Source organism: Oncorhynchus nerka, linkage group LG9b (genome assembly GCF_034236695.1).
Source record: "Oncorhynchus nerka isolate Pitt River linkage group LG9b, Oner_Uvic_2.0, whole genome shotgun sequence".
NCBI classification, from domain to species: domain Eukaryota; kingdom Metazoa; phylum Chordata; class Actinopteri; order Salmoniformes; family Salmonidae; genus Oncorhynchus; species Oncorhynchus nerka.
In genome coordinates this window covers 35,800,714-35,826,802 of record NC_088424.1, presented here as the reverse complement: position 1 = coordinate 35,826,802, position 26,089 = coordinate 35,800,714, and the positions used below count along the sequence as shown (strand labels likewise).

Here is a 26,089-nt window from a genome sequence, read left to right as displayed (position 1 = left end):
TTGTTTCTCAAAATACAAGCACAATGCCACCAGACGTAAATGGTCAAACACACACCTTGTAGAGGCCGAACAAGCCGAGGTCTCGGATGACACTGAGGGCGCTGATTCTAGGTCCTGTGGTGATCTCTCCTGCCACCTGCAATCTGATCTTGACTATCTCCAGCGGGTTAGTAAAGACCACCTGGGAAGCCCCTGCCTGCGGAGAGAGAGACATAGGGGACATGAGGAAGGGAGGGTTGCTACCACAGCCTCCCATTTAAGTAGGATTAGGTGGAATAGAATGAGCGGGGTTTAGGGTTGGGAAGTTTCAGTGAGATGGAACAGACTTGTTTATGTGTTGCTAACGTTTCATGCTGCAAACCCAGCTTCAGAGGCAATCGTTAGGCACGGGTCATTTATGTGTAGGAAAGGATGAAACAGAATCTGTGCCACCAGTAAGTACAGATAGTATATAAATCCCCTCGCACAGTCCCCGCAGCCAGACAACTTTCTCATGGCTTCTGGAGGGAAATTCTGTAGGAATGCTCAACCGGTGTAGCTCATTCAGCCGACAGAAACTTTCAACCGGTTCTCCCCTTTAAGCAACGAGTCAGTCTCCTCTATCCGTTACAGGGTCTGAGACGCTGAAGCTTCCCACCATTAGCTCTGACAAATTGAACACCCTAGTCATTGGCGACTCCATTACCCGCAGTATTAGACTTAAAAATAATCATCCAGGGATTATACACTGTTTACCCGGGGGCAGGGCTACCGACGTTAAGGCTAATCTGAAGATGGTGCTGGCTAAGGCTAAAACTGGCGAGTGTAGAGTATAGAGATATTGTTATCCACGTCAGCACCAACGATGTTAGGGTGAAATAGTCAGGTCACCAAGCACAACATAGCTTCAGTGTGTAAATCAGCTAGAAAGATGAGTCGGCATCGAGTAATTGTCTCTAGCCCCCTCCCAGTTAGGGGAAGTGATGAGCACTATATCAGAATCTCAATTCAATCGCTGGTTGAAAAAGTTTCTGCCCCTCCCAAAAGATGACATTTTTAGATAATTGGCCCTCTTTCTGAGACTCACACACAATCAGGACCTTCACTCCCCCCTAGCTGGAGGGGTGCTCTCATCTTATCTATGAACATAGACGGGGCTCTAACTCCCTCAGCTCCACAATGAGATAGCCTGATGCCTGGTCTGGAGTCTGCCACTAGTATAGTCAGTGTTGTCAGCTCAGCTATCCCCATTGAGACCGTGTCTGTGCCTCGATCTAGGTTGGGCAAAACTAAACATGGCGGTGTTCGCCTTAGCAATCTCGCTGGAATAAAGACCTCCTCCAGTCCTGCCATTATTGAAAGAGATTGTGATCTCACATCTCAAAATAGGGCTACTTAATGTTAGATCCCTCACTTCCAAGGAAATAGTCAATGATCATAATCTTGATGTGATTGGCCTGACTGAAACATGGCTTAAGCCTGATGAATTTACTGTGTTAAATGAGGACTCACCTCCTGGTTACACTCGTGACCATGTCCCCCGTGCATCCCGCAAAGGCGGAGGTGTTGCTAACATTTATGATAGCAAATTTCAATTCCCCCCCCCCAAAATGACTGGGTTTTCATCTTTTGAGCTTCTAGTCATGAAATCTATGCAGCCTACTCAATCACTTTTTATAGCTACTGTTTACAGGCCTCCTGGGCCATATACAGCGTTCCTCACTGAGTTCCCTGAATTGCTATCGGACCTTGTAGTCATGGCAGATAATATTCACATGGAAAAGTCCACAGACCCACTCCAAAAGGCTTTCGGGGCCATCATCGACTCTTTTGTCCAACATGTCTCTGGACCTACTCACTGGCACAGTCATACTCTGGACCTAGTTTTGTCCCGCGGAATAAATATTGTGGATCTTAATGTTTTTCCTCAATCCTGGACTATCGGACCAAGATTTTATTACGTTTGCAACCGCAACAAATCATCTGCTTAGATGAGAGGTCAACCGATTAATCGGAATGGCCGATTAATTAGGGCCGATTTCAAGTTTTCATAACAATCGGAAATCTGTATTTTTGGACACCAATATGGCCGATTTAAAAAACAAATATATATATATTTTTTACACCTTTATTTAATCTTTATTTAACTAGGCAAGTCAGTTAAGAACACATTCTTATTTTCAATGACGGCCTAGGAACGGTGGGTTAATTGCCTTGTTCAGGGGCAGAACGACAGATTTTCACCTTGTCAGCTCGGGGGATTCAATCTTGCAACCTTACAGTTAACTAGTCCAACGCAATAACGACCTGCCTCTCTCTCGTTGCACTCCACAAGGAGACTGCCTGTTACGCAAATGCAGTAAGCCAAGGTAAGTTGCTAGCTAGCATTAAACTTATCTTATAAAAAACAATCAATCATAATTACTAGTTAAACTAGTAATATCATCAACCATGTGTAGTTATCTAGTGTGTCGTGCGTTGCATATAATCGATGCGGTGCGTATCGTTGCTCCAATGTGTACCTAACCATGAACATCAATCCCTTTTTTGTTTGTTTTACCTTTCAAGGTAAAAATCTGTCGTTCTGCCCCTGAACGAGGCAGTTAACCCACCGTTCCTAGGCCGCCACTGAAAGTAAGAATGTGTTCTTAACTGACTTGCCTAGTTAAATAAAGATTAAATAAAGGTGTTAATTGCCCAAATTGGTGTCCAAAAATATTGATTTCCAATTGTTATGAAAACTTGAAATCGGCCCTAATTAATCAGCCATTCCAATTAATCGGTCGACCTCTACAAGACACAGGCCTCCTTACTGTCCCTAGAATGTGGGGGAGATCTTCGTGGGCTATACTCGGCCTTGTCTCAGCGTAGTAGGTTGGTGGTTGAAGATTTCCCTCTAGTGGTGTCCTGCCTGTTTGACCCTGTCCGGGGGGTATCGTCGGACAGGGCCACAGTGTCTCCCGATCACTCCCGTCTCAGCCTCCAGTATTTATGCTGCAATAGTTTGTGTCGGGGGGCTAGGGTCAGTCTGTTATATCTGGAGTATTTCTCCTGTCTTATCCAGTGTCCTGTGTGAATTTAAGTATGCTCCTAATTCTCTCTCTCCTCTGAGGACCTGAGCCCTAGGACCATGCCTCAGGACTACCTGGCCTGAAGACTCCTTGCTGTCCCCAGTCCACCTGGTCATGCTGCTGCTCCAGTTTCAACTGTTCTGCTTGCGGCTATGGAACCCTGACCGGTTCACTGGACATGCTACCTTGTCCCAGACCTGCTGTTTTGGACTCTCTCTCTACCGCACCTGCTGTCTCTAACTCTGAATGATCGGCTATGAAAAACCAGCTGACATTTACTCCTGAGGTGCTGACCTGTTGCACCCTTCACAACCACTGTGATTATTATTATCTGACCCTGCTGGTCATCTATGTACATTTGAACATCTTGGGCATGTTCTGTTATAATCTCCACCCGGCACAGCCAGAAGAGGACTGGCCACCCCTCAGCCTGCTTTCTCTCTAGGTTCTGGCCTTTCTAGGGAGATGTTCCTAGCCACTGTGCTTCTGCATTGCTTGCTGTTTTGAGTTTTAGGATGGGTTTCTGTACAGCACTTGTGTGACATCAGCTGATGTAAAAAGGGCTTTATAAATACATTTGATTGACCAGTCTTACTCACACAGGCTCCAGCCAGCACCTCCGCAGCAAAGGGAATGGTGTCGCCTTTACCGGTGAACTTATCTCTCACAAAGTCATTCACCTACAGGGAGAGAGGGGGTAGAGAGAGTTGAAATCAGTTGAGATACTACAGAGGGAATTGTCAGGAACCTCTTAGAAAGAATTTAGTGTTAATTAAGGATTCATCTCCATAGTGATTGGCTGAATGAACAGGAGGGAGAGGAGTTTGACTCACTGTGAGTTTGATGGCCTTCTCTGGAGCCACGCCTATGAGCTGGGGAAGAAGACCTGGAGAGCAGCATGGGAGATTGAGTCCACACATGACATGAACCACATCTCACGATGACTAGTTTCTCAGGGTAGAAGGAGAGAAGGGAGAAGAGTGCAGGGATGAGAATGAAGGAAAGGGAAGAATTAAAAGGACCAAGGAAGAAGTGAATGGATGGATGCAGGTTTAGTGTTGCAGTGTGGGTGAGCCAACACTAGATGGGAGCCTTCAGTCCTTTTCCCATTAACAGAAGAGAGAGCAGAAGGAGGAGAGCAGTGAAAATAAACTCAGCAAAAAAAGAAACGTCCCTTTTTCAGGACCCTGTCTTTCAAAGATAATTTGTAAAAATCCAAATAACTTCACAGATGTTCATTATAAAGGGTTTAAACACCGTTTCCCATGCTTGGGATGAACCATAAACAATTAATGAACATGCACCCGTGGAACGGTCGTTAAACCACTAACAGCTTACAGTCGGTAGGCAATTAAGGTCACAGTTATGAAAACTTATGACACTAAAGAGGCCTTTCTACGGACTCTGAAAAACACCAAAATAAATATGCCCAGGGTCCCTGCTCATCTGCGTGAATGTGCCTTAGGCATGCTGCAAGGCGGCATGAGGACTGCAGATGTGGCCAGGGCAATAAATTGCAATTTCCGTACTGTGAGATGCCTAAGACAGCGCCACAGGGAGACAGGACGGACAGCTGATCGTCCTTGCAGTGGCAGACCACATGTAGCAACACCTACACAGGATCGGTACATCTGAACATCACACCTGCGGGACAGGTACACAGGATGGCAACAACAACTGCCGAGTTACACCAGGAACGCACAATCAGTGCTCAGACTGTCCCCAATAGGCTGACAGAGGCTGGACTGAGTGCTTGAAGGCATGTCTGGTCAGGGCGTGCCTTACAACGTCGCCTATGGGCACAAACCCACCGTTGCTGGACCAGAGAGGACTGGCAAAAAGTGCTCTTCACTTCCAGCATGACAATGCCACCAGCCATACTGCTCGTTCTGTGCGTGGAGGGGCATTCCCCAAAGATATGTCCAGGAACTTGCAGGTGCCTTGGTGGAAGAGTGGAGTAACATTGCACAGCAAGAACTGGCAAATCTGGTGCAGCACATGAGGAGGAGATGCACTGCAGTACTTAATGCAGCTGATGGCCACAACAGATACTGACTGTTACTTTTGATTTTGACCCCCCCTTTGTTCAGGGACACATTATTCCATTTCTGTTAGTCACATGTCTGTGGAACTTGTTCAGTTTATGTCTCAGTATTTGAATCTTGTGATGTTCATACAAATATTTACACATGTTAAGTTTGCTGAAAATAAACGCAGTTGACAGTTGGAGGACATTTCTTTTTTTGCCGAGTGTAGGTAAAAGAAGAGCAGGATATGAAAATTGTGGAACAGGAGAAAAGAGTGGAGGAGACAGGGATAGAAAGAGAGATAAAGAGCAGAAGAGATGGATAGAGGGGAAAACAGCAGCCGTGAAGGGAAGAAGAGCGATCAGGAAAGCAGCCATGAGGGGAAGAAGAGCGATCAGGAGAGCAGCCATGAGGGGAAGAAGAGTGATCAGGAAAGCAGCCATGAGGGGAAGAAGAGTGATCAGGAAAGCAGCCATGAGGGGAAGAAGAGTGATCAGGAAAGCAGCCATGAGGGGAAGAAGAGTGATCAGGAAAGCAGCCATAAGGGGAAGAAGAGTGATCAGGAGAGCAGCCATGAGGGGAAGAGGTGTCTGTCCGTACCTCTGTAGAAGCCGAAGAAGCCTTCATAGCGCAGCACCTTCTTGGCACAGTCAAAGCTGTTCTTGTACATCAGTTCTCCTACGAACGAGCCTGTACTCCTCTGGTTCTGCATCCTGGTCTTAACCAGGTCTATAGGATACACCGCCGTGGCTCCCGTAGCTACACACACACACAGTCTTGTTTTACTAACCTTGTGAGGACACAGTTGATTCCTATTTAAAATCCTATTTTCGCTAACCCCGAAACCTAACCTTAAACCTAACCTTCAACAAGCAAGCCTAATTGTTTTTATTTTTGGTTGTTGTATTTTACCCCCTTTTCCGATCTCGTCTCATTGCCGGCCTGCCACAGTCCCTTACTGCATCACCCCAGTCCCTTACTGCATCACCCCAGTCCCTTACTGCATCACCACAGTCCCTTACTGCATCACCACAGTCCCTTACTGCATCACCACAGTCCCTTACTGCATCACCACAGTCCCTTACTGCATCACCACAGTCCCTTACCCCTCCCCAAGTCCCTTACCCCTCCCCAAGTCCCTTACCCCTCCCCCTCCCCAAGTCCCTTACCCCTCCCCCTCCCCAAGTCCCTTACCCCTCCCCTCCCCAAGTCCCTTACCCCTCCCCAAGTCCCTTACCTCCAGCAATTGAGCCCAAGCTGAAACGGTAGGCTGACTCTGCAACCTGCAGCAACACTGACCTGGAACCATCACCTTGGCTCTGCTATAGAGGGACAGGGAGAGAGAGTCACACATGCATGCTCATTTACTTGAGCACACGCGCGCGCACACACTATCACACCCACCCACACACACTATCACACCCACCCACCCACACACACTAGCACACCCACACACACTAGCACACCCACCCACACACACACACACTAGCACACCCACACACTAGCACACCCACACACTAGCACACCCACACACTAGCACACACACACAAACACACCTACCCACTAGCACACACACACAAACACACTGGCACACACACACACCAGCACACACAAACTGAAAGAGCGAACCACTGCTTTTAATCAGGGCAAGGCGACCGGAAACATCACCGAATACAAACAGTGTAGCTATTCCCTCCACAAGGCAATCAAACAAGCTAAGCGTCAGAATAGAGACAAAGTAGAGTTGCAATTCAACAGCCCAGACACGAGAGGTATGTGTCAGGGTCTTCAGTCAATCACGGACTACAAAAAGAAAACAGACCCCGATGACCTGCTCCCAGACAAACTAAAAAACTTCTATGTAAGAATGCTGTTCAGACTACAGCTCAGCATTTAACACCATAGTACCCTCCAAACTCGCCATTAAGCTCGAGAACCTGGGTCTCGACCCCGCCCTGTGCAACTGTGTCCTGGACTTTCTGACGAGACGCCCCCAGGTGGTGAGGGTAGGAAACAACATCTCCACCCCGCTGATCCTCAACACTGGGGAGAAGATGGAAAGTTTTAAGTTCCTCGGCGTACACATCACGGACAAACTGAAATGGTCCACCCAGACAGACAGCGTGTTCAACCTCAGGAGGCTGAAGAAATCTGGATTGTCACCACTCAAACTTTTACAGATGCACAATCGAGAGCATCCTGTCGGGCTGAATCACCGCCAGGTACGGCAACTGCTCCGCCCACAACCGTAAGGCTCTCAAGAGGGTAGTGAGGTCTGCACAACGCATCACCGGGGGCAAACTACCTGCTCTCCAGGATGCCTACACCACCCGATGTCACAGGAAGGCCATAAAGATCATCAAGGACAACAACCACCTGAGCCACTGCCTGTTCACCCCACTATCATCCAGAAGGCGAGGTCAGTACAGGTGCATCAAAGCTGGGACCGAGACTGAAAAACAGCTTCTATCAAGGCCATCAGACTGTTAAACAGCCATCACTAACATTGAGTGGCTGCTGCCAACATACTGACTCTAACCACTTTAATAATGAACAATCGATGTAATAAATGTATCACTAGCCACTTTAAACAATGCCACTTTATATAATGTTTACATACCCTACATTACTCATCTCATATGTATATGCTGTCCTCTATACCATCTACTGTATCTTGCCTATGCCGTTCGGCCATCGCTCATTCATATATTTTTATGTACATATTCTTATTAATCCCTTTACACTTGTCTGTATAAGGTAGTTGTTGTGAAACTGTTAGGTTACTTGTTAGATATTACTGCATGGTCGGAACCAACAGCACAAGCATTTCGCTATAGTCATTAACATCTGCTAACCATATGTATGTGACCAATAAAGTTTTATTTCACACCCACACACACTAGCGCACAAACAGTAGCACGCACACTAGCGCCCACACACACACACACTAGCGCCCACACACACACACACTAGCGCCCACACACACACTAGCGCCCACACACACACTAGCGCCCACACACACACACACAATAGCGCCCACACACACAATAGCGTCCACACACCCCCAGCGCGCGCACACACCCCCAACGAGCGCACAGACACCAGCGCGCGCGCACACACACCAGCGCGCGCGCACACACACCGACACCAGCGAGCGCGCGCACACCGACACCAGCGAGCGCGCGCGCGCACACCGACACCAGCGCGCGCGCGCGCTCACACCGTCACCAGCGCGCGCGCGCGCACACCGACACCAGCGCGCGCACACACCGACACCAGCGCGCGCGCACCGACACCAGCGCGCGCGCACACACCGACACCAGCGCGCGCGCACACACCGACACCAGCGCGCGCGCGCACACCGACACCAGCGCGCGCGCGCACACAGACACCAGCGCGCGCGCGCACACAGACACCAGCGCGCGCGCGCACACAGACACCAGCGCGCGCACACACCGACACCAGCGCGCGCGCACACACAGACACCAGCGCGCGCGCACACACAGACACCAGCGCGCGCGCACACACACAGACACCAGCGCGCGCGCACACACAGACACCAGCGCGCGCGCACACAGACACCAGCGCGCGCGCACACAGACACTAGCGCGCGCACACATAGACACTAGCGCGCGCGCAGACACTGGCGCGCACACACACAGGCACGCACAGACACTGGCGCACACACAGACACTGGCGCACACACAGACACTGGCGCACACACAGACACTGGCGCACACACAGACACTGGCGCACACACAGACACTGGCACACACACTGGCGCACACACTGGCGCACACACTGGCACACACACAGACACTGGCACACACACAGACACTGGCACACACACAGACACTGGCACACACACAGACACTGGCACACACACAGACACTGGCACACACACAGACACTGGCACACACTGGCACACACACAGACACTGGCACACACACAGACACTGGCACACACACAGACACTGGCACACACACAGACACTGGCACACACACAGACACTGGCACACACACAGACACTGGCACACACACAGACACTGGCACACACAGACACTGGCACACACAGACACTGGCACACACAGACACTGGCACACACAGACACTGGCACACACAGACACTGGCACACACAGACACTGGCACACACACAGACACTGGCACACACACAGACACTGGCACACACACTGGCACACACAGACACTGGCACACACAGACACTGGCACACACAGACACTGGCACACACAGACACTGGCATAGACAGGTCTCTTACCTGTTTCTGTATCTCAGCCAGGTGATAGGGCAGCGCTCCCTCCTCCAGTGGGGCTATCCTCTCAATGTCAGAAACGTTCAGACGGCTGAGGCAAAACACAGCACCATTACCACACAGTATTCAATAAGCTTGCCCCAGCATTCTGAACAGGTATGTTTGTGTAAGGCACACATATATTATGCATACTGTGCAAGGCTGAAGCGCAATACTCATGCATGTGTTTACCCAGAGTGGGAGTGAAGGCCTGATAACTGGTACAGGATGTCGATCTCCATGGGAGAGATCTGGCCAAACTTGTTAGCAGCAAAGATAAACTCCTCTAGAGAGAGGGAGATCAAGAGGGAGGAAGAGGGGAAGAGAAACAGTGTGATAGAGAAAAAGAGATGGTTAACAAGTCTGCATAACACAGACATACTACATAGAGATTGAGAGAGCTCGCCAAGACTCTTCAACATGACAGTTCCTCTGCTGGCAGCTAACAGACGACTGGGAAGGGTGATCCCACTCCTCCTCTCACATGTCCGGAACAGGGTACTCCCCAGGATGTTTTAACAAGGTGGTTCTGCTGAGTATGGCCGGGGAGGAGACCCAGAGGGTGGTAGTGCCCCCCTTTGGACTCAGAGATTTGGGCGTTTAACACCTGTAACTGCCATTTCCCGCAATCTAGAGCAAAAAAATGTCTTATGAGAAAAACGCAACAAAAAAGCTAATACAAAATGAACAACTTTTATTTAATATTTGTTTTACTACATAGTGGAGCAGCCAGTCCACAAAGGTGGAGCAGTGCCTCTCGCATTCTTTGGGGAGAACCCTGATGTGTCGGAACAGTACAGTGTGTGTGGAAGGGTATACATGTGTTCCCCCTAGTGACCAGTGTGTTCCCCCTAGTGACCCGTGTGTTCCCCCTAGTGACCCGTGTGTTCCCCCTAGTGACCCGGCGCCGACAGAGATGGCCGCCTCGCTTCGCGTTCCTAGGAGACTATGCAGTTTATTTATATTTTCTTATTTCTTACATTAGTACCTCAGGTCATCTTAGGTTTCATTACATACAGTCGAGAAGAACTACTGAATATAAGATCAGCGTCAACTCACCATCAGTACGACCAAGAAAATGATTTTCGCGACTCGGATCCTGTGTTCTGCCTTTCAACCAGGACAATGGAATGGATCCCATGCGGCGACCCAAAAAAACGACTCCGTAAAAGAGGGAATCGAGGCGGTCTTCTGGTCAGACTCCGGAGACAGGCACATCGTGCACCACTCCCTAGCATTCTTCTCGCCAATGTCCAGTCTCTTGACAACAAGGTTGATGAAATCCGAGCAAGGGTAGCATTCCAGAGGGACATCAGAGACTAACGTTCTTTGCTTCACGGAAACATGGCTCACTGGAGAGACGCTATCGGAGGCGGTGCAGCCAGCGGGTTTCTCCACGCATCGCGCCGACAGAAACAAACATCTTTCTGAAGAGGGGGGGGCGTATGCCTTATGGCTAACGAGACATGGTGTGATGAAAGAAACATACAGGAACTCAAATCCTTCTGTTCACCTGATTTAGAATTCCTCACAATCAAATGTCGACCACATTATCTACCAAGAGAATTCTCTTCGATTATAATCACAGCCGTATATATCCCCCCCCCAAGCAGACACATCGAAGGCTCTGAACAAACTTTATTTGACTCTTTGCAAACTGGAATCCATTTATCCGGAGGCTGCATTCATTGTAGTTGGGGATTTTAACAAGGCTAATCTGAAAACAAGACTCCCTAAATTTTATCAGCATATCGATTGCGCAACCAGGGGTGGAAAAACCTTGGATCATTGTTACTCTAACTTCCGCGACGCATATAAGGCCCTGCCCCGCCCTCCTTTCGGAAAAGCTGACCACGACTCCATTTTGTTGATCCCTGCCTACAGACAGAAACTAAAAAAAGAAGCTCCCACGCTGAGGTCTGTCCAACGCTGGTCCGACCAAGCTGACTCCACACTCCAAGACTGCTTCCATCACGTGGACTGGGACATGTTTCGTATTGCGTCAGATAACAACATTGACGAATACGCTGATTCGGTGTGCGAGTTCATTAGAACGTGCGTTGAAGATGTCGTTCCCATAGCAACGATTAAAACATTCCCTAACCAGAAACCGTGGATTGATGGCAGCATTCGCGTGAAACTGAAAGCGCGAACCACTGCTTTTAATCAGGGCAAGGTGACTGGTAACATGACCGAATACAAACAGTGCAGCTATTCCCTTCACAAGGCTATCAAACAAGCTAAGCGTCAGTATAGAGACAAAGTAGAATCTCAATTCAACGGCTCAGACACAAGAGGTATGTGGCAGGGTCTACAGTCAATCACGGACTACAAGAAGAAAACCAGCCCAGTCACGGACCAGGATGTCTTGCTCCCAGGCAGACTAAATAACTTTTTTGCCCGCTTTGAGGACAATACAGTGCCACTGACACGGCCTGCAACGAAAACATGCGGACTCTCCTTCACTGCAGCCGAGGTGAGTAAGACATTTAAACGTGTTAACCCTCGCAAGGCTGCAGGCCCAGACGGCATCCCCAGCTGCGCCCTCAGAGCATGCGCAGACCAGCTGGCCGGTGTGTTTAAGGACATATTCAATCAATCCCTATACCAGTCTGCTGTTCCCACATGCTTCAAGAGGGCCACCATTGTTCCTGTTCCCAAGAAAGCTAAGGTAACTGAGCTAAACGACTACCGCCCCGCCCCGTAGCACTCACTTCTGTCATCATGAAGTGCTTTGAGAGACTAGTCAAGGACCATATCACCTCCACCCTACCTGACACCCTAGACCCACTCCAATTTGCTTACCGCCCCCAGGTGGTGAGGGTAGGCAACATCATCTCCACCCCGCTGATCCTCAACACTGGGGCCCCACAAGGGTGCGTTCTGAGCCCTCTCCTGTACTCCCTGTTCACCCACATCTGCGTGGCCACGCACGCCTCCAACTCAATCATCAAGTTTGCGGACGACACAACAGTGGTAGGCTTGATTACCAACAACGACGAGACGGCCTACAGGGAGGAGGCGAGGGCCCTCGGAGTGTGGTGTCAGGAAAATAACCTCACACTCAACGTCAACAAAACTAAGGAGATGATTGTGGACTTCAGGAAACAGCAGAGGGAACACCCCCCGATCCACATCGATGGAACAGTAGTGGAGAGGGTAGCAAGTTTTAAGTTCCTCGGCATACACATCACAGACAAACTGAATTGGTCCACTCACACAGACAACATCGTGAAGAAGGCGCAGCAGCGCCTCTTCAACCTCAGGAGGCTGAAGAAATTCGGCTTGTCACCAAAAGCACTCACAAACTTCTACAGATGCACAATCGAGAGCATCCTGGCGGGCTGTATCACCGCCTGGTACGGCAACTGCTCCGCCCACAACCGTAAGGCTCTCCAGAGGGTAGTGAGGTCTGCACAACGCATCACCGGGGGCAAACTACCTGCCCTCCAGGACACCTACACCACCCGATGTTACAGGAAAGCCATAAAGATCATCAAGGACAACAACCACCCGAGCCACTGCCTGTTCACCCCGCTATCATCCAGAAGGCGAGGTCAGTACAGGTGCATCAAAGCTGGGACCGAGAGACTGAAAAACAGCTTCTATCTCAAGGCCATCAGACTGTTAAACAGCCACCACTAACGTTGAGTGGCTGCTGCCAACACACTGACTCAACTCCAGCCACTTTAATAATGGGAATTGATGGGAAACGATGTAAAATATATCACTAGCCACTTTAAACAATGCTACCTAATATAATGTTACATACCCTACATTATTCATCTCATATGCATACGTATATACTGTACTCTATATCATCTACTGCATCCTTATGTAATACATGTATCACTAGCCACTTTAACTATGCCACTTTGTTTTCATACTCATCTCATATGTATATACTGTACTCGATACCTTCTACTGTATCTTGCCTATGCTGCTCTGTACCATCACTCATTCATATATCCTTATGTACATATTCTTTATTCCCTTACACTGTGTATAAGACAGTAGTTTTGGAATTGTTAGTTAGATTACTTGTTGGTTATTACTGCATTGTCGGAACTAGAAGCACAAGCATTTCGCTACACTCGCATTAACATCTGCTAACCATGTGTATGTGACAAATAAAATTTGATTTGATTTTTGTTCCCCCTAGTGACCAGCGTGTTCCCCCTAGTGACCAGCGTGTTCCCCCTAGTGACCAGCGTGTTCCCCCTAGTGACCAGCGTGTTCCCCCTAGTGACCAGCGTGTTCCCCCTAGTGACCAGCGTGTTCCCCCTAGTGACCAGCGTGTTCCCCCTAGTGACCAGCGTGTTCCCCCTAGTGACCAGCGTGTTCCCCCTAGTGACCAGCGTGTTCCCCCTAGTGACCAGTGTGTTCCCCCTAGTGACCAGTGTGTTCCCCCTAGTGACCAGTGTGTTACCTTTAGTGACCAGTGTATCCTTGCGGCTACCGGCCAGTGTGCTGTAGATCTTGCGGATCAGTTCCATGTTGTTTAGGAGAGAGTTAAATGCGTTGAAGTAGGAGAAGCTGACCATGTGAGAGGTGCTGCCCCCCGCAGCCTGGGAGAACAATCACACAGAGGGTTAGAACAGCCAGGCCTCCCCCTGACCTCCCCAACACACCATCACATTTACAGTACACACAGGCTCTTACCGAAACCAGGTTTTCCTCCACGAACGGTGTGAGCACGTGGTGTCGGATGGTGGCCATGATGTCACTAAAGTCCATGGCAGAGATTGTGCCGCTTTTGTTCTTGTCCTTCTGGGCAAAGGCCTGGCGCGCATGTTCCAACTGTAACTCCTGTAGACAAAGAAGACTGTGTGTGTCTGTCTGTGTGTGTGTGTGTGTGTGTGTGTGTGTGTGTGTGTGTGTGTGTGTGTGTGTGTGTGTGTGTGTGTGTGTGTGTACCTGTAGGAACTGGGTGAACTCGAGGTAGCTAAGGCGTTTTTTGCGATCGTGTCCAAAGTGCAGGCGGATGAACTCACAGTCCCAGTTAAAGGGGATGTGGTGGTGCACTGTGGTCTGGCTGAAGATGTCCCGCACATTCTCTGGTAAAGGGGAGGATAAAGTGAGAGAGAACCATAGAATTGGAATGAGTAGAATGGGCTTGCCATTGAATGCAATGCTGTGTTGGGAGAAAAGGCGGCCATATTGAGTGTACCATTTTAAAATGTCTTCACATCTCAGAAATCTGTTTCTTTCTGTGAACAGGGACAATCTGTTCTACTCATTCTAATTCTATGCCAGATTCATCAGATTTAGAATTACAGTAACCTTTAGGCTGAGTGAGTATACTAACAATTTTTATGAGGCATGCCAGGCACACACACCCCCTCTCAAGCACTAAAAAGTGTGTGAGAGAGTGATTTAGAGAGAACGTAATAGTGTGCTAAATCGTAATCCCATTAACAATTAAATTATTGCAACATTTTCTGGGCTGAAACCATGGGAACAGTTGACGAAAGCATGTACACACAGTAACGTACCAAAAGAGATGTCTCCAGTGCCAGTCTTGTCAAACAGCTGGAAGGCTACGATGAAGAGGGCATCCGGAACACACAGCACCGACTCAAATGCTAAGAACTCCTGGAACGAGATCAGCCTGTGTGTGTTTTGTGGAAAGAGAGAAAGAGAGGCAACATTAAAACACATTACACACATGAAGCCATGCAGGACAAAGCTTCAGTTACACAACATCCAATCAGAAGGACAAAGGCTCAGCTTTCGCTGAAACATCAGAAAAATGTCAACAATGATGTAGGGTGAGCTTAGACCATGCAGTATTTCTAAAAATACCCCAAGTACTTAAAATACTGTTAACCAATTGTCATGGATTTCAGTTAATTTCTCCAGACTGAACTAAAATTAGAAGGTTCATTGGGGATTGGCTGCTTGTAGGTCATTACTTTTAATCAGCTCTGAATGACACAGATGTGTGGTTCTGCACCGTGCAAGAGAATGCCAAGCGTGTGCAAAGCTGTCAAGGCAAAGGGTTGCTATTTTGAAGAATATAAAAAATATATATTTAGATAAGTTTAAAACTTTTTTGGTTCCATATGATTCCATATGTGTTGTTTCATAGTTTTGATGTCTTCACTAGTATTCTACAATAGAGGTCGGCCGATTAATCGGAATGGCCGAACAATTAGGGCCGATTTCAAGTTTTTCTAACAATCGGTAATCGTCATTTTTGGACAATGATTATGGCCGATTACATTGCCCTCCACGAGGAGACTGCGTGGCAGGCTGACAACCTGTTATGCGAGTGCAGCAAGGAGCCACGGTAAGGTGCTAGCTAGCATTAAACTTATCTTATAAAAAACAATCTTAACAATCACTAGTTAACTACACATGGTTGATGATATTACTAGTTTATCTAGCTTGTCCTGCGTTGAATATAATTGATACGGTGTAGTAACATATTAACACGTTATTGTAGTAACATATTAACACGTTATTGTAGTAACATATTAACACATGTAATAACACATTCACTGACTGTTGCCTGCCTGTGGCCTAAGCATGATAGAATAGCTTGCACACGGTGTCATAAACCTTCCCCTCCCCCCTGTCCTTCATGTATACTAACACTGGTACTACCCCGTACTGGACCAAGATAACATAAACACTGAAATTCCTACACACATACACACTCGACCATCTTCGGATGGGCTCCAAAGACAAAGAACGCTGTCAAGAACCAATGGGATACGGACACCAGACTGGAGGGGACTGTCAACATGCTCCAGATACGTTGCTGCAGTAGCAAAAGCTACGGGAAAAAAAACAGCTCACCTCGTGATGTCACCCTTGAATCAGCCATCATCCCTCAACCAGCACCTGCCCGATTAGCTGAAATCATCGGATTGACGCAGGCCCTCATCAGAGGAAAAGGAAAGACTGTGAATATCTATACAGACTCAGCCTATGCCCATGGAGCAGTCCACACTGATGGACCCAGAACTTTTATGAGAAGCACATAGCCACACACACGAAGGCAAACTAAAGACCCTTCAAAAGGTCTCGCACATCAGGTGGCACCCTCACATAAAATATGACTGAATTATTTCATGTCAATGATTTATTTTGTGACGAGTGCAGCATTTGTGGTAGCTACAATCCTAAGAAACCCTATCAGACACCCATGGGCTCATACCCAGTACCCAATGCATGTTTTCAGGACATTAGCATAGATTACACAGACATGGGGGCGGATAATGTGGTTAATGGGAAACGATACCTATTAGTGATGGTGAATAGGTTTTCCAAATGGGTAGAGGCAATTCCAACAGCGGGAGAGGATGCGAAATCAGTCATTAAATTTGGGTCTGTTTATAGGCCACAATCCCAAAGTCTCGTGGAAACGCGCAGGTCAAGCGCTTAAGATTCAAAATAGCTAAAATAAGTGCCGGGTCGAAGTTGCTCTCCTTATGAGATAATGACTGGTAGAGTCATGCCTGGTCCACCAAGGGAGGGAGGTCATATGCCCGCTCTTGATGTACAACAAATTTTAATGTATAATTATGTGAAAAAACTAACGGAACTTTCTGCAGCTCTCTCTGTTCAGGTTCGCAAGGTCCAGGAGAGAGAACTGACGGAAGATCCAGCACCACTGAAGGTAAAAAAAATTGGAGACTGAGTGAGGGTCAAAGTCCACAAGAGAAAGTGGCTGGAACCCAGGTGGACTGGGCCGTACGAAGTGAAGGAGGTTACTTCACACTCAGTCCAGGTCAAAGGTAAATTGGGCGCACCTTGGCACCACCTCACACATTGTACACCAGCTCCAACCCCTTCCCGCACACTGACGGAAGTCAGAACTGACCTAAGTGGTCTACATTCGGTCCCAAATTCTACATCTATTTAGCCAAGGAAAATGGGAGGTGCACCCCCATACTCTCTGACTAAATCACACCTTTCCCCCTGGGAACGTTTGGGGATCTCGGGACCCCTGTTTGTTATTTTGCTTTTAATAGTAGGAGCCACTGTATGCACATTCACATGGCTTATAGACTAACAGATGCACCCACTACAGACTCACACACTGAACTCTACTCTGCCAGGTGAAACTAACTCTCTCTCTCTTCCCTCTTATCTACCACAAGACCATACCGTTTCTAGGCGTGAGGTGGGGGTCACTAAGTGCACCCCCCAGGAGTTGAAGAGCACCACCTTGTGTTTGCCTTTCAATGCCACCACCACCGTTTACCTGCCTTGGAGCCTTTTGGGTCATGCGCGAAATAGTCTGGGGCTACCTGCCTGGACATATTCCAGTTTTAACTGGTATATAACCAAAGGGGGATATGGTGAGTGGTCTTGGAAAAACCTGGTGGCGGAAACAGGGTATGATTGGTCCAGCTATTCCAAGGGACGGGTTGTTCTTGCCTGGCGCAAACGGCTTACATTTTCACGCACTGGTTTTCAACTAAAGCTAATTGTACGACCTGGGACCACTATGGGTTGCCAGGTTTTTACATTGGCCCCATATGTAGATACCAGCAGGGCTGAAGTCCATTTCACACTATATATCTGCTTTACGCCACAACCACAGCCTACTTCTGTGACGGTGCGTGACGATATGGCAAAGCCACATACCCTACCCCAGCACCGGGATGGGTGGGGTTCTGCTGTTTTAGTGGTCACTACCCCTACCCCGGATGAGAACATTCAGGTTGCTACAGGTGTCTCAGGTTTGTCTAACAATTGGTTATTATTGACCGAACAAGCAGCCAATACAACCCCCACTAGTTGCGTAGTTTGCATGGGTACTAGACCATTGCTTCGCATTGTCCCGGCCTCTGTCGAGATCGGATGTTTAATGCCCCTTATGGACAAAGACAATCCGACTGGTAATTGCTCCTTGTGGGATGCAGTTTACCCTGTTGTCTCCGCTACGGTCAGGGCACCAGTATTTTCCTCTGATGTTGCCAGGGCCGAATTCTCCTGTATTAAAATGACAGGGGGTATACTACAGTTAGGGTTACTCCCTGAGGGTTGGTGTATAAATACTATCGTAATAGTTGGTGGTTTTAAGCCAGTGGTCAGGGCGGACATCTGGTGGTGGTGTGGGGGAACTCAGGTTTTTGACAGAATTCACAGTGATGCTACGGGTACTTGTGCGCTTGTAACACTTTTGCTGCCCATCTCTGTTTACCCTATAGGTGTGGGTGATTTGGTGACCCGGATACAGGCTGTGGACCCACAGTTTCTGCCTACCAGAACCAAGCGGGCAGCAGCCCTGACTGTCGGGGATCCCACGTATATTGATGCCATAGGGGTTCCTAGGGGGGTCCCTGATGAGTACAAGCTGGTGGACCAGGTCACCGCAGGTTTTGAATCAGCTCTCTGCTGGTGGTGCACTGTTAATAAAAATGTTGACCGCATTAACTATATACATTTCAATGTCCAAAAATGAGGTAACTGGACTCAACAAGGCTTCGAGGCCGTGCATGGTCAACTGGCTGCCACCTCCCTTATGGCTTTTCAAAATCGCATTGCCGTTGACATGTTGCTGGCGGAGAAGGGTGGGATATGTTTTATGTTTGGGGAGCAATGTTGCACATTTATCCCCAATAACACAGCCTCTGATGGCAGCCTCACTGTGGCATTAGAAGGACTGCGTACCCTTAATGGTAAAATGAAATCCCACTCTGGGGTTGATACTATCATGTGGGACTCCTGGATGGATACATTTGGTAAATATAAGGTCCTGGTCTCTTCTATTCTGGTCTCTATCTCTGTGTTTGCTGCTATATTAACCCTCTGTGGCTGTTGTTGCATCCCATGTGCCCGCTCCCTGCTTTCTCGAGTTATTACTTCTGCTATTGCACCAAATACTGACCCTGCACTGATGTTTCCCCTCCTACAACAGGAGGATCCTTCGGTGGAGTTTGAAACATGCACATATGAGTAGTTTTCACGTCTCTTTGGAGACGTGAAGAGGGGGATTTGTAGTAACATATTAACACGTTATGGTAGTAACATATTAACACGTTATTGTAGTAACATATTAACACATGTAATAACACATTCACTGACTGTTGCCTGCCTGTGGCCTAAGCATGATAGAATAGCTTGCACACGGTGTCATAAACCTTCCCCTCCCCCCTGTCCTTCATGTATACTAACACTGGTACTACCCCGTACTGGACCAAGATAACATAAACACTGAAATTCCTACACACATACACACTCGACCATCTTCGGATGGGCTCCAAAGACAAAGAACGCTGTCAAGAACCAATGGGATACGGACACCAGACTGGAGGGGACTGTCAATCACCTACAAGCAACCTACCAGAAGCCAGGACTACGAGAATCTACCTACGTCATTTCAATGTATAAAATGGACTGCCCATTATGTTTCTCGTTCTCTTTTTCTGACGGTTCCATAAGAACTGGCCGAAAGGAGCCGTGCAGCACGTTTTACCATATATTATTACGCTATAATAAACGGCCTTTACTATACCATATCCGCCTTGTCCAGAGTCTCAACTTGGTCTCGCTTCTCATATATTTATTCATCAACAACGGTGCCTGTTAATTTATCATTGAATCATAGCCTACTTCACCAAACAGGTGATTAACAAGCGCATTCGCGAAAAAAAGTTAAGAGCTGCTGGCAAATGCAGGAAAGTGCTGTTTGAATGAATGCTTACAAGCCTGCTGCTGCCTACCACCGCTCAGTCAGTCTGCTCTATCATATCATAGACTTAATATAATAACACAGAAATACGAGCCGTAGGTCATTAATATGGTCAAATCCGCAAACTATCACTTTGAAAACAAAATGTTTATTCTTTCAGTGAAATATGGAACCGTTCTGTATTTCATCTAACGGGTGGCATCTGTAAGTCTAAATATTGCTGTTACATTGCACAACCTTCAAAGTTATGTCATAATTATGTACAATTCTGGCAAAATTAATGACGGTTTTTGTTAGGAAGAAATGGTCTTCACACAGTTCACAACGAGCCAGGCGGCCCAAACTGCTGCATTTACCCTGACTCTGCTTACACAGAACGCAAGAGAAGTGAAACAATTTCCATAGTTCAATGAAATTCATGTTAGCAGACAATATTAACTAAATATGCAGTGTCGTGGTAATTTCCTGTGTTACTAAACATTGAGAGAGCAAACCACACAAGTCAGAGTTATATTATAAAGTCCATCTTTAATTATATATGAGCTTCACCATAGCCCTGTGACTCTCAGATCAATTCAGTGTCTATAAATGAATTCTCTGAGAGTGCTTACAAAACAATTCTTAGTATAATTTATAGCCAAGACACACCATCTCAACTCGCAATAAGTTTTAGGTTGAGATTATTATAGGACTATTTCTCTCTATACCATTTGTATTTCATATACCTTTGACTATTGGATGTTCTAATAGGTACTTTAGTATTGCCAGCCTAATCTTGGGAGTTGATAGACTGATCACCCCAAGCCACAAAAGTGGAGGCAAATTTGACCCCAATTACTACCGTGGGATGTGTGTCAACATCAACCTTGGGAAAACCCTCTGCATTATCATTAACAGCAGACTTGTACATTGTCAGTGAAAACAATGTACTGATCAAATGTCAAAAATTGGCTTTTTACCAAATTATCGTACGACAGAACAAATATTCACCCTGCACACCCTAATTGACAAACAAACCAAAACAAAGGCAAATTCTTATCATGCTCAGTTGGCTTAAAAAATGCTTATGACTCAATTTGGCATGAGGATCTGCTATTCAAAATTTATGGAAACTGGTGTTGGGGGAAAAACATAAAACATAATAAAATTCATGTACACAAACACAAACATTTCTTCCCACAGGGTCGTGGGGTGAGACAGGGATGCAGCTTAAGCTCCACCCTCTTCAACATATATATCAATGAATTGGCGTAGGCACTAGAACAGTCTGCAGCACCTGGCCTCCGAGAAACACTTGCGGCTTGGTAGCTGATATTTGTGGTTAATTGTACCTAGCAGCTTTTTAAAGCCTGGCATTTCTACTGTAAAGATTGGAACCATATCTTTCGCTATAAAATAGGTCACTGCATCCGTTATCTCAAATTTTTCTTGTCATAAGGGATTACGCTTGAAACTAATTTGGGTATGAAAGTTGGTCTTTTAGCAGACGTTTTGGGAATTGGGCGACTGGAATCGGCATAGTCTCACGCATTCCTCCCATTCCTGATGTAAAGCGTTTTGCCAGCAGCTCTTCGCAAGCACAGCGCTGTTTATGACTTCAAGCCTATCAGCCTAATGGCTGGTGTAACCAATGTGAAATGGCTAGCCAGTTAGCTGGGTGTGCGCTAACAGCGTTTCAAACGTCACTCGCTCTGAGACTTGGAGTAGTTATTCCTCTTGTTCTGCAAGGGCCGCGGCTTTTGTGGAGCGATGGGTAACGATGCTTCGAGTGTGGCTGTTGTCAATGTGTTCCTGGGTCGAGCCCAGGTAGGGGCGAGGAGAGGGACGGAAGCTATACTGTTACACTGGCAATACTATAGTGCCTATAAGAACATCTAATAGTCAAAGGTATATGAAATACAAATGGTAGAGAGAGAAATATTCCTATAAATACTATATTAAACTAAAACTTCTTACCTTGGAATATTGAAGTCTCATGTTAAAAGGAACCACCAACTTTCATATGTTCTCATGTTTTGAGCAAGGAACTCAAATGCTAGCTTTTTTACATGGCACATATTGCACTTTTACTTCTCCAACACTTTGTTATGCATTGTTTAAACCAAATTGAACATGTTTCATTATTATTTGAGGCTAAATTGATTTTTATTGATGTATTATATAAAGTTAAAATAAGTGTTCATTGAGTATTGTTGTAATTGTCATTATTACAATTTTTTTATTTTAATAAATTGGCCGATCCCGATTTTTTTTGGCCCTCCAATAATTGGTATCGATGTTGAAAAATCATAATCGGTCGACCTCTAGTGCCAAGCTTGTAGCGTCATACCGAAGAAGACTCGAGGCTGTAATCGCTGCCAAATAATTACTTGACACATTGGGGGAAAAAAATAGAAAAAAACCTGAGTAAACTACAATGCTATTTGGCACAAAACAGAGTACACAAACTCAGTGTACAGACTCAGTGAGCATAGCCTTGTTATTGAGAGGCCACTGTAGGCAGACCTGGCTCTCAAAACAAATTCAAGATTTATGACCTGTTGCCACAAGAAAAGGGCAACCAGTGAATAACAAACACCATTGTAAATAGAACCCTTTTGTACTTTAACTATTTGCACATTGTTACAAAACTGCATATAGCCATAATATGACATTTCAAATGTCTCTATACCTTTGGTACTTTTGTGAGTGTAATGTTTACTGTACATTTTGTATTTCTTATTATCTATTTCATTTGCTTTGGCAATGTAAACATATGTTCCATGCAAATAAAGCCCTTTGAATTGAAATGAGACACAGGAGAGAGAAATAGAAAGGGAAGGAGACAAGGCAGGATGCTTGAGCAACTGTTCCACAGAAAAGGAGAACAGAGAGAGAAGGGAGGCAGCTCTTTACCCATCTTTTGGTGAAGAGAGGGTGTGCGAAATAAAGATAGACATAGAGGAGGATGACAGAGAGAGGGTGAATGTAGGCAGCTCATTACCCATCCTTGGTGGTATCAGCTACACCTGCGATGAGCTGGACAGTTTTGGGGTTGTGATGGATCTGTGTGTGCAGGCCCAGGTATTTCTGCACAAAGTCCCCCGGGGTCATCAATTTCTCGCCATCTGCATCCACCACACTGGCATGCTGGAGGGGTTATGACAGAGTCACACTGGGTCCCTTCCTTGTACTGTTATAACAATCATAACCCTGAGCATTATCAACTCCTCTGTCATGCTTAGAAGGGTTAGGACAGAAACCCACATCACGCCATTTTCAGTTTCCTGCTAAACAATGACATGTTGAGGGGGGTTATGACAGAAACCCACATCACACCATTTTCAGTTTCCTGCTAAACAATGACATGTTGAGGGGGGTTAGGACAGAATGCATACAGGTGGAGTTTGACTTCCTGACTTTACTCTCATCCATCACACTGGCACGCTGGAGGGGTTATGACAGAAACCCACATCACGTCATTGTCAGTTTCCTGCTAAACAATGACATGTTGAGGGGGGTTAGGACAGAAACCCACATCACACCATTTTCAGTTTCCTGCTAAACAATGACACGTTGAGGGGGGTTAGGACAGAATGCATACAGGTGGAGTTCCTGACTTTACTCTCATCCATCACACTGGCACGCTAAGGTGGTTCTAAATGTGATGCTAGAATGTCGCTCTTACTTCTTCCCGGGTAGACACACACGATTAGGGCATTGATTTTGTTAAGGCCTCACACTCTGCCAGTATAAACTGTGCACTGTGTGTAGACACTGTCTGAACAACTGGAAAGCCTATATACATAAGATATACTCAATCAATGAGCATCACTCTCCAAATATAACGACGTATGACAATAGCCACAAGAAGTAGTTTGGGGGAGCTGCGATTTCTTTCTTGCACCTGTCTATATCAGACCACTAACGCAGGATTAGTAAAGGCCCAGTGCACTACTTTTGTGAAAATAATTTTAACTAAATGTGTGAGTGTTTACCAGCATGTGACTTGAGTTTGATAATTATCTGTACAAAACAGTTAATATAAAAATACTTCCTTGAAATGTTTTCCAGTCTCTTGAAATACTTTGCAAATGCAACTTTTTCTACATTAAAATGAACATTTCAGTTTCCTTTACATTTTAGTAGATGCTCTAATCCAGAGCAAATAACAGTAGTGGGTGTATACATTTTCACACTGGCTCCCCATTGGAATCGAACCCACAACCCTAGCATTGCAAGCGCTATGCTCTACCAATTGAGCCACATCACCACAAACCACTTGATGTCTCAATGCACTAAATGTTTTTCCATCATGGTGATGGAAAGTCTACAGGTACAAACCTAGATGACCAGCCTATGTACAATACAGTAATATACATTTACATTAAGTGGTTTGTAAGGATGGTAAATTAATACTGTACAAAGTGGTTGTTTTTCATGTTATTTGATCAAGAAAACTATTTAATTCGATGGGGATGTTTGATGTCTTTGCCCATAAATTTGCACCTTTTGATGTAAATGTTTGAGAACAGAGTTTTGTTCTTTCTGGATTCCATTAGAATGTCAGAATCACAGAGAATCGGACATATCAGCAACTCTTACAATTCCAACTATTGAATCCTGCAAGATACTGTTCTTCATTATACAACAACCTTTTTTGCCAAAGCGGAGATTGAATGATTTTTTTGCTGCGCAACAGACCTCTATATTGGTCTGCTAATACTGGTAAAGGCCCAGTGCACCACTTTTTTAATACAGTTCTTTTTTTAAATTCTGATTTTTCAGGGGGTGCTGCAGCACCCTCAGCACACCTACCCGCAGTTATGCATATGACTTGACATGTCCGACTGACAACTAAAGGTGAACTAGCCTATTTACAAATATTCAGATTCCTTAGAGGAATAAGAACTTTGTAGAAAGTATTTTGTGTAAGGTCTCTTTACCTAACCTTTCATTTTAGTAATTTAGCAGACACTTTTATCCAGAGCGACTGACAGGAGCAATTAGGGTTAAGAAACTAGCGCAAGGGCACACTGACCAATTTTTCATCTAGTCGGCTCGGACTAGCTGTCGCCCCAGCTTTGTGAGCTAAACCATCTTAGGCTTTATGTTATGTTTTCAGTAGCTCTATTAGCCCATACAAGGCACTGACTACTGGTTCATCCACAGAGCCATGAAGGATCAAGCACAACAGTGTGCAACTGTGAATACACTTTAGAAGAGCCCTTATTTATGTTCAACATGGAACTCACAGCTTCAGCGGGTTCTGAGAAATGCTGAATACTAAATGCTGTAAATCTTTCAATGTTTTGACTAATACATGACCTCTAAACTCTCACATGACATACAGTAATGTGTATAACCCCCTTTGTATAGCCTAATGTACCATCTGCTAACTGACCAGGTGAAAGCTATGATCCCTTATTGATGTCACTTGTTATATCCACTTCAATCAGTGTAGATGAAGGGGAGGAGACAGGTTAAATAAGGATTTGTAAGCCTTAAGACATTGTGTATGTGTGTGTCATTCAAAGAGTGAATGGGCAAGACAAAATATTTAAGTGCCTTTGAACAGGTTATTAGGTGCCAGGTGCACTGGTTTGTGTTTGTCAAGAATTGCAACGCTACTGGGTTTTTCGCGTTCAACAGTTTCCCATGTGTATCAAGAATGGTTCACCACACAAAGGCCATCCAGCCAACTTGACACAACTATGGATACCATTGGAGTCAAGATGTGCCAGTATCCATGTGGAATTATTTTGACACCTTGTAGAGTCCATGCCCCAATGAATTGAGCCTGTTCTGAGGGCAAAAGGGGTGCAACTCAATATTAGGAAGGTGTTCCTAATGTTTTGTACACCCTGTGTATGGGCGCCCTGCAAGGGAGGGAAACAGGCAGAACTGACAGCCCTCCCACAGTGTGAACACAGGCGTTTAGCTTTGTAATTCAGCCGATAGATGCTTGCTTTCTCCATCACAGAATGCCTGCCACATTCAAACACAGGCAAATATCACATGACTCAAGCTATGGCAGAGGGATTTCTTGTGGCAAGGTTAACTGACACTGATGT

The 26,089-nt window shown here is 46.3% G+C and overlaps 1 protein-coding gene across 2 annotated transcripts in view; it reads right to left on the bottom strand.

Moving 5' to 3' along the window:
• Positions 1-26,089, bottom strand: part of slc25a12 (solute carrier family 25 member 12) — a 29,625-nt gene that overhangs the window by 1,885 nt on the left and 1,651 nt on the right. For both annotated transcript variants that reach the window (XM_029652520.2, XM_029652521.2), the window contains exons 3-14: positions 23,020-23,165; positions 14,881-14,996; positions 14,303-14,442; positions 14,048-14,194; positions 13,815-13,953; positions 9,578-9,671; positions 9,353-9,437; positions 6,315-6,399; positions 5,678-5,836; positions 3,884-3,936; positions 3,650-3,730; positions 56-196 (exon numbers count right to left, since the gene is read on the bottom strand). In XM_029652520.2, the coding sequence (XP_029508380.1) occupies positions 56-196; positions 3,650-3,730; positions 3,884-3,936; positions 5,678-5,836; positions 6,315-6,399; positions 9,353-9,437; positions 9,578-9,671; positions 13,815-13,953; positions 14,048-14,194; positions 14,303-14,442; positions 14,881-14,996; positions 23,020-23,165 (1,386 nt within the window). The remainder of the gene's footprint in view (positions 1-55; positions 197-3,649; positions 3,731-3,883; positions 3,937-5,677; positions 5,837-6,314; positions 6,400-9,352; positions 9,438-9,577; positions 9,672-13,814; positions 13,954-14,047; positions 14,195-14,302; positions 14,443-14,880; positions 14,997-23,019; positions 23,166-26,089) is intronic.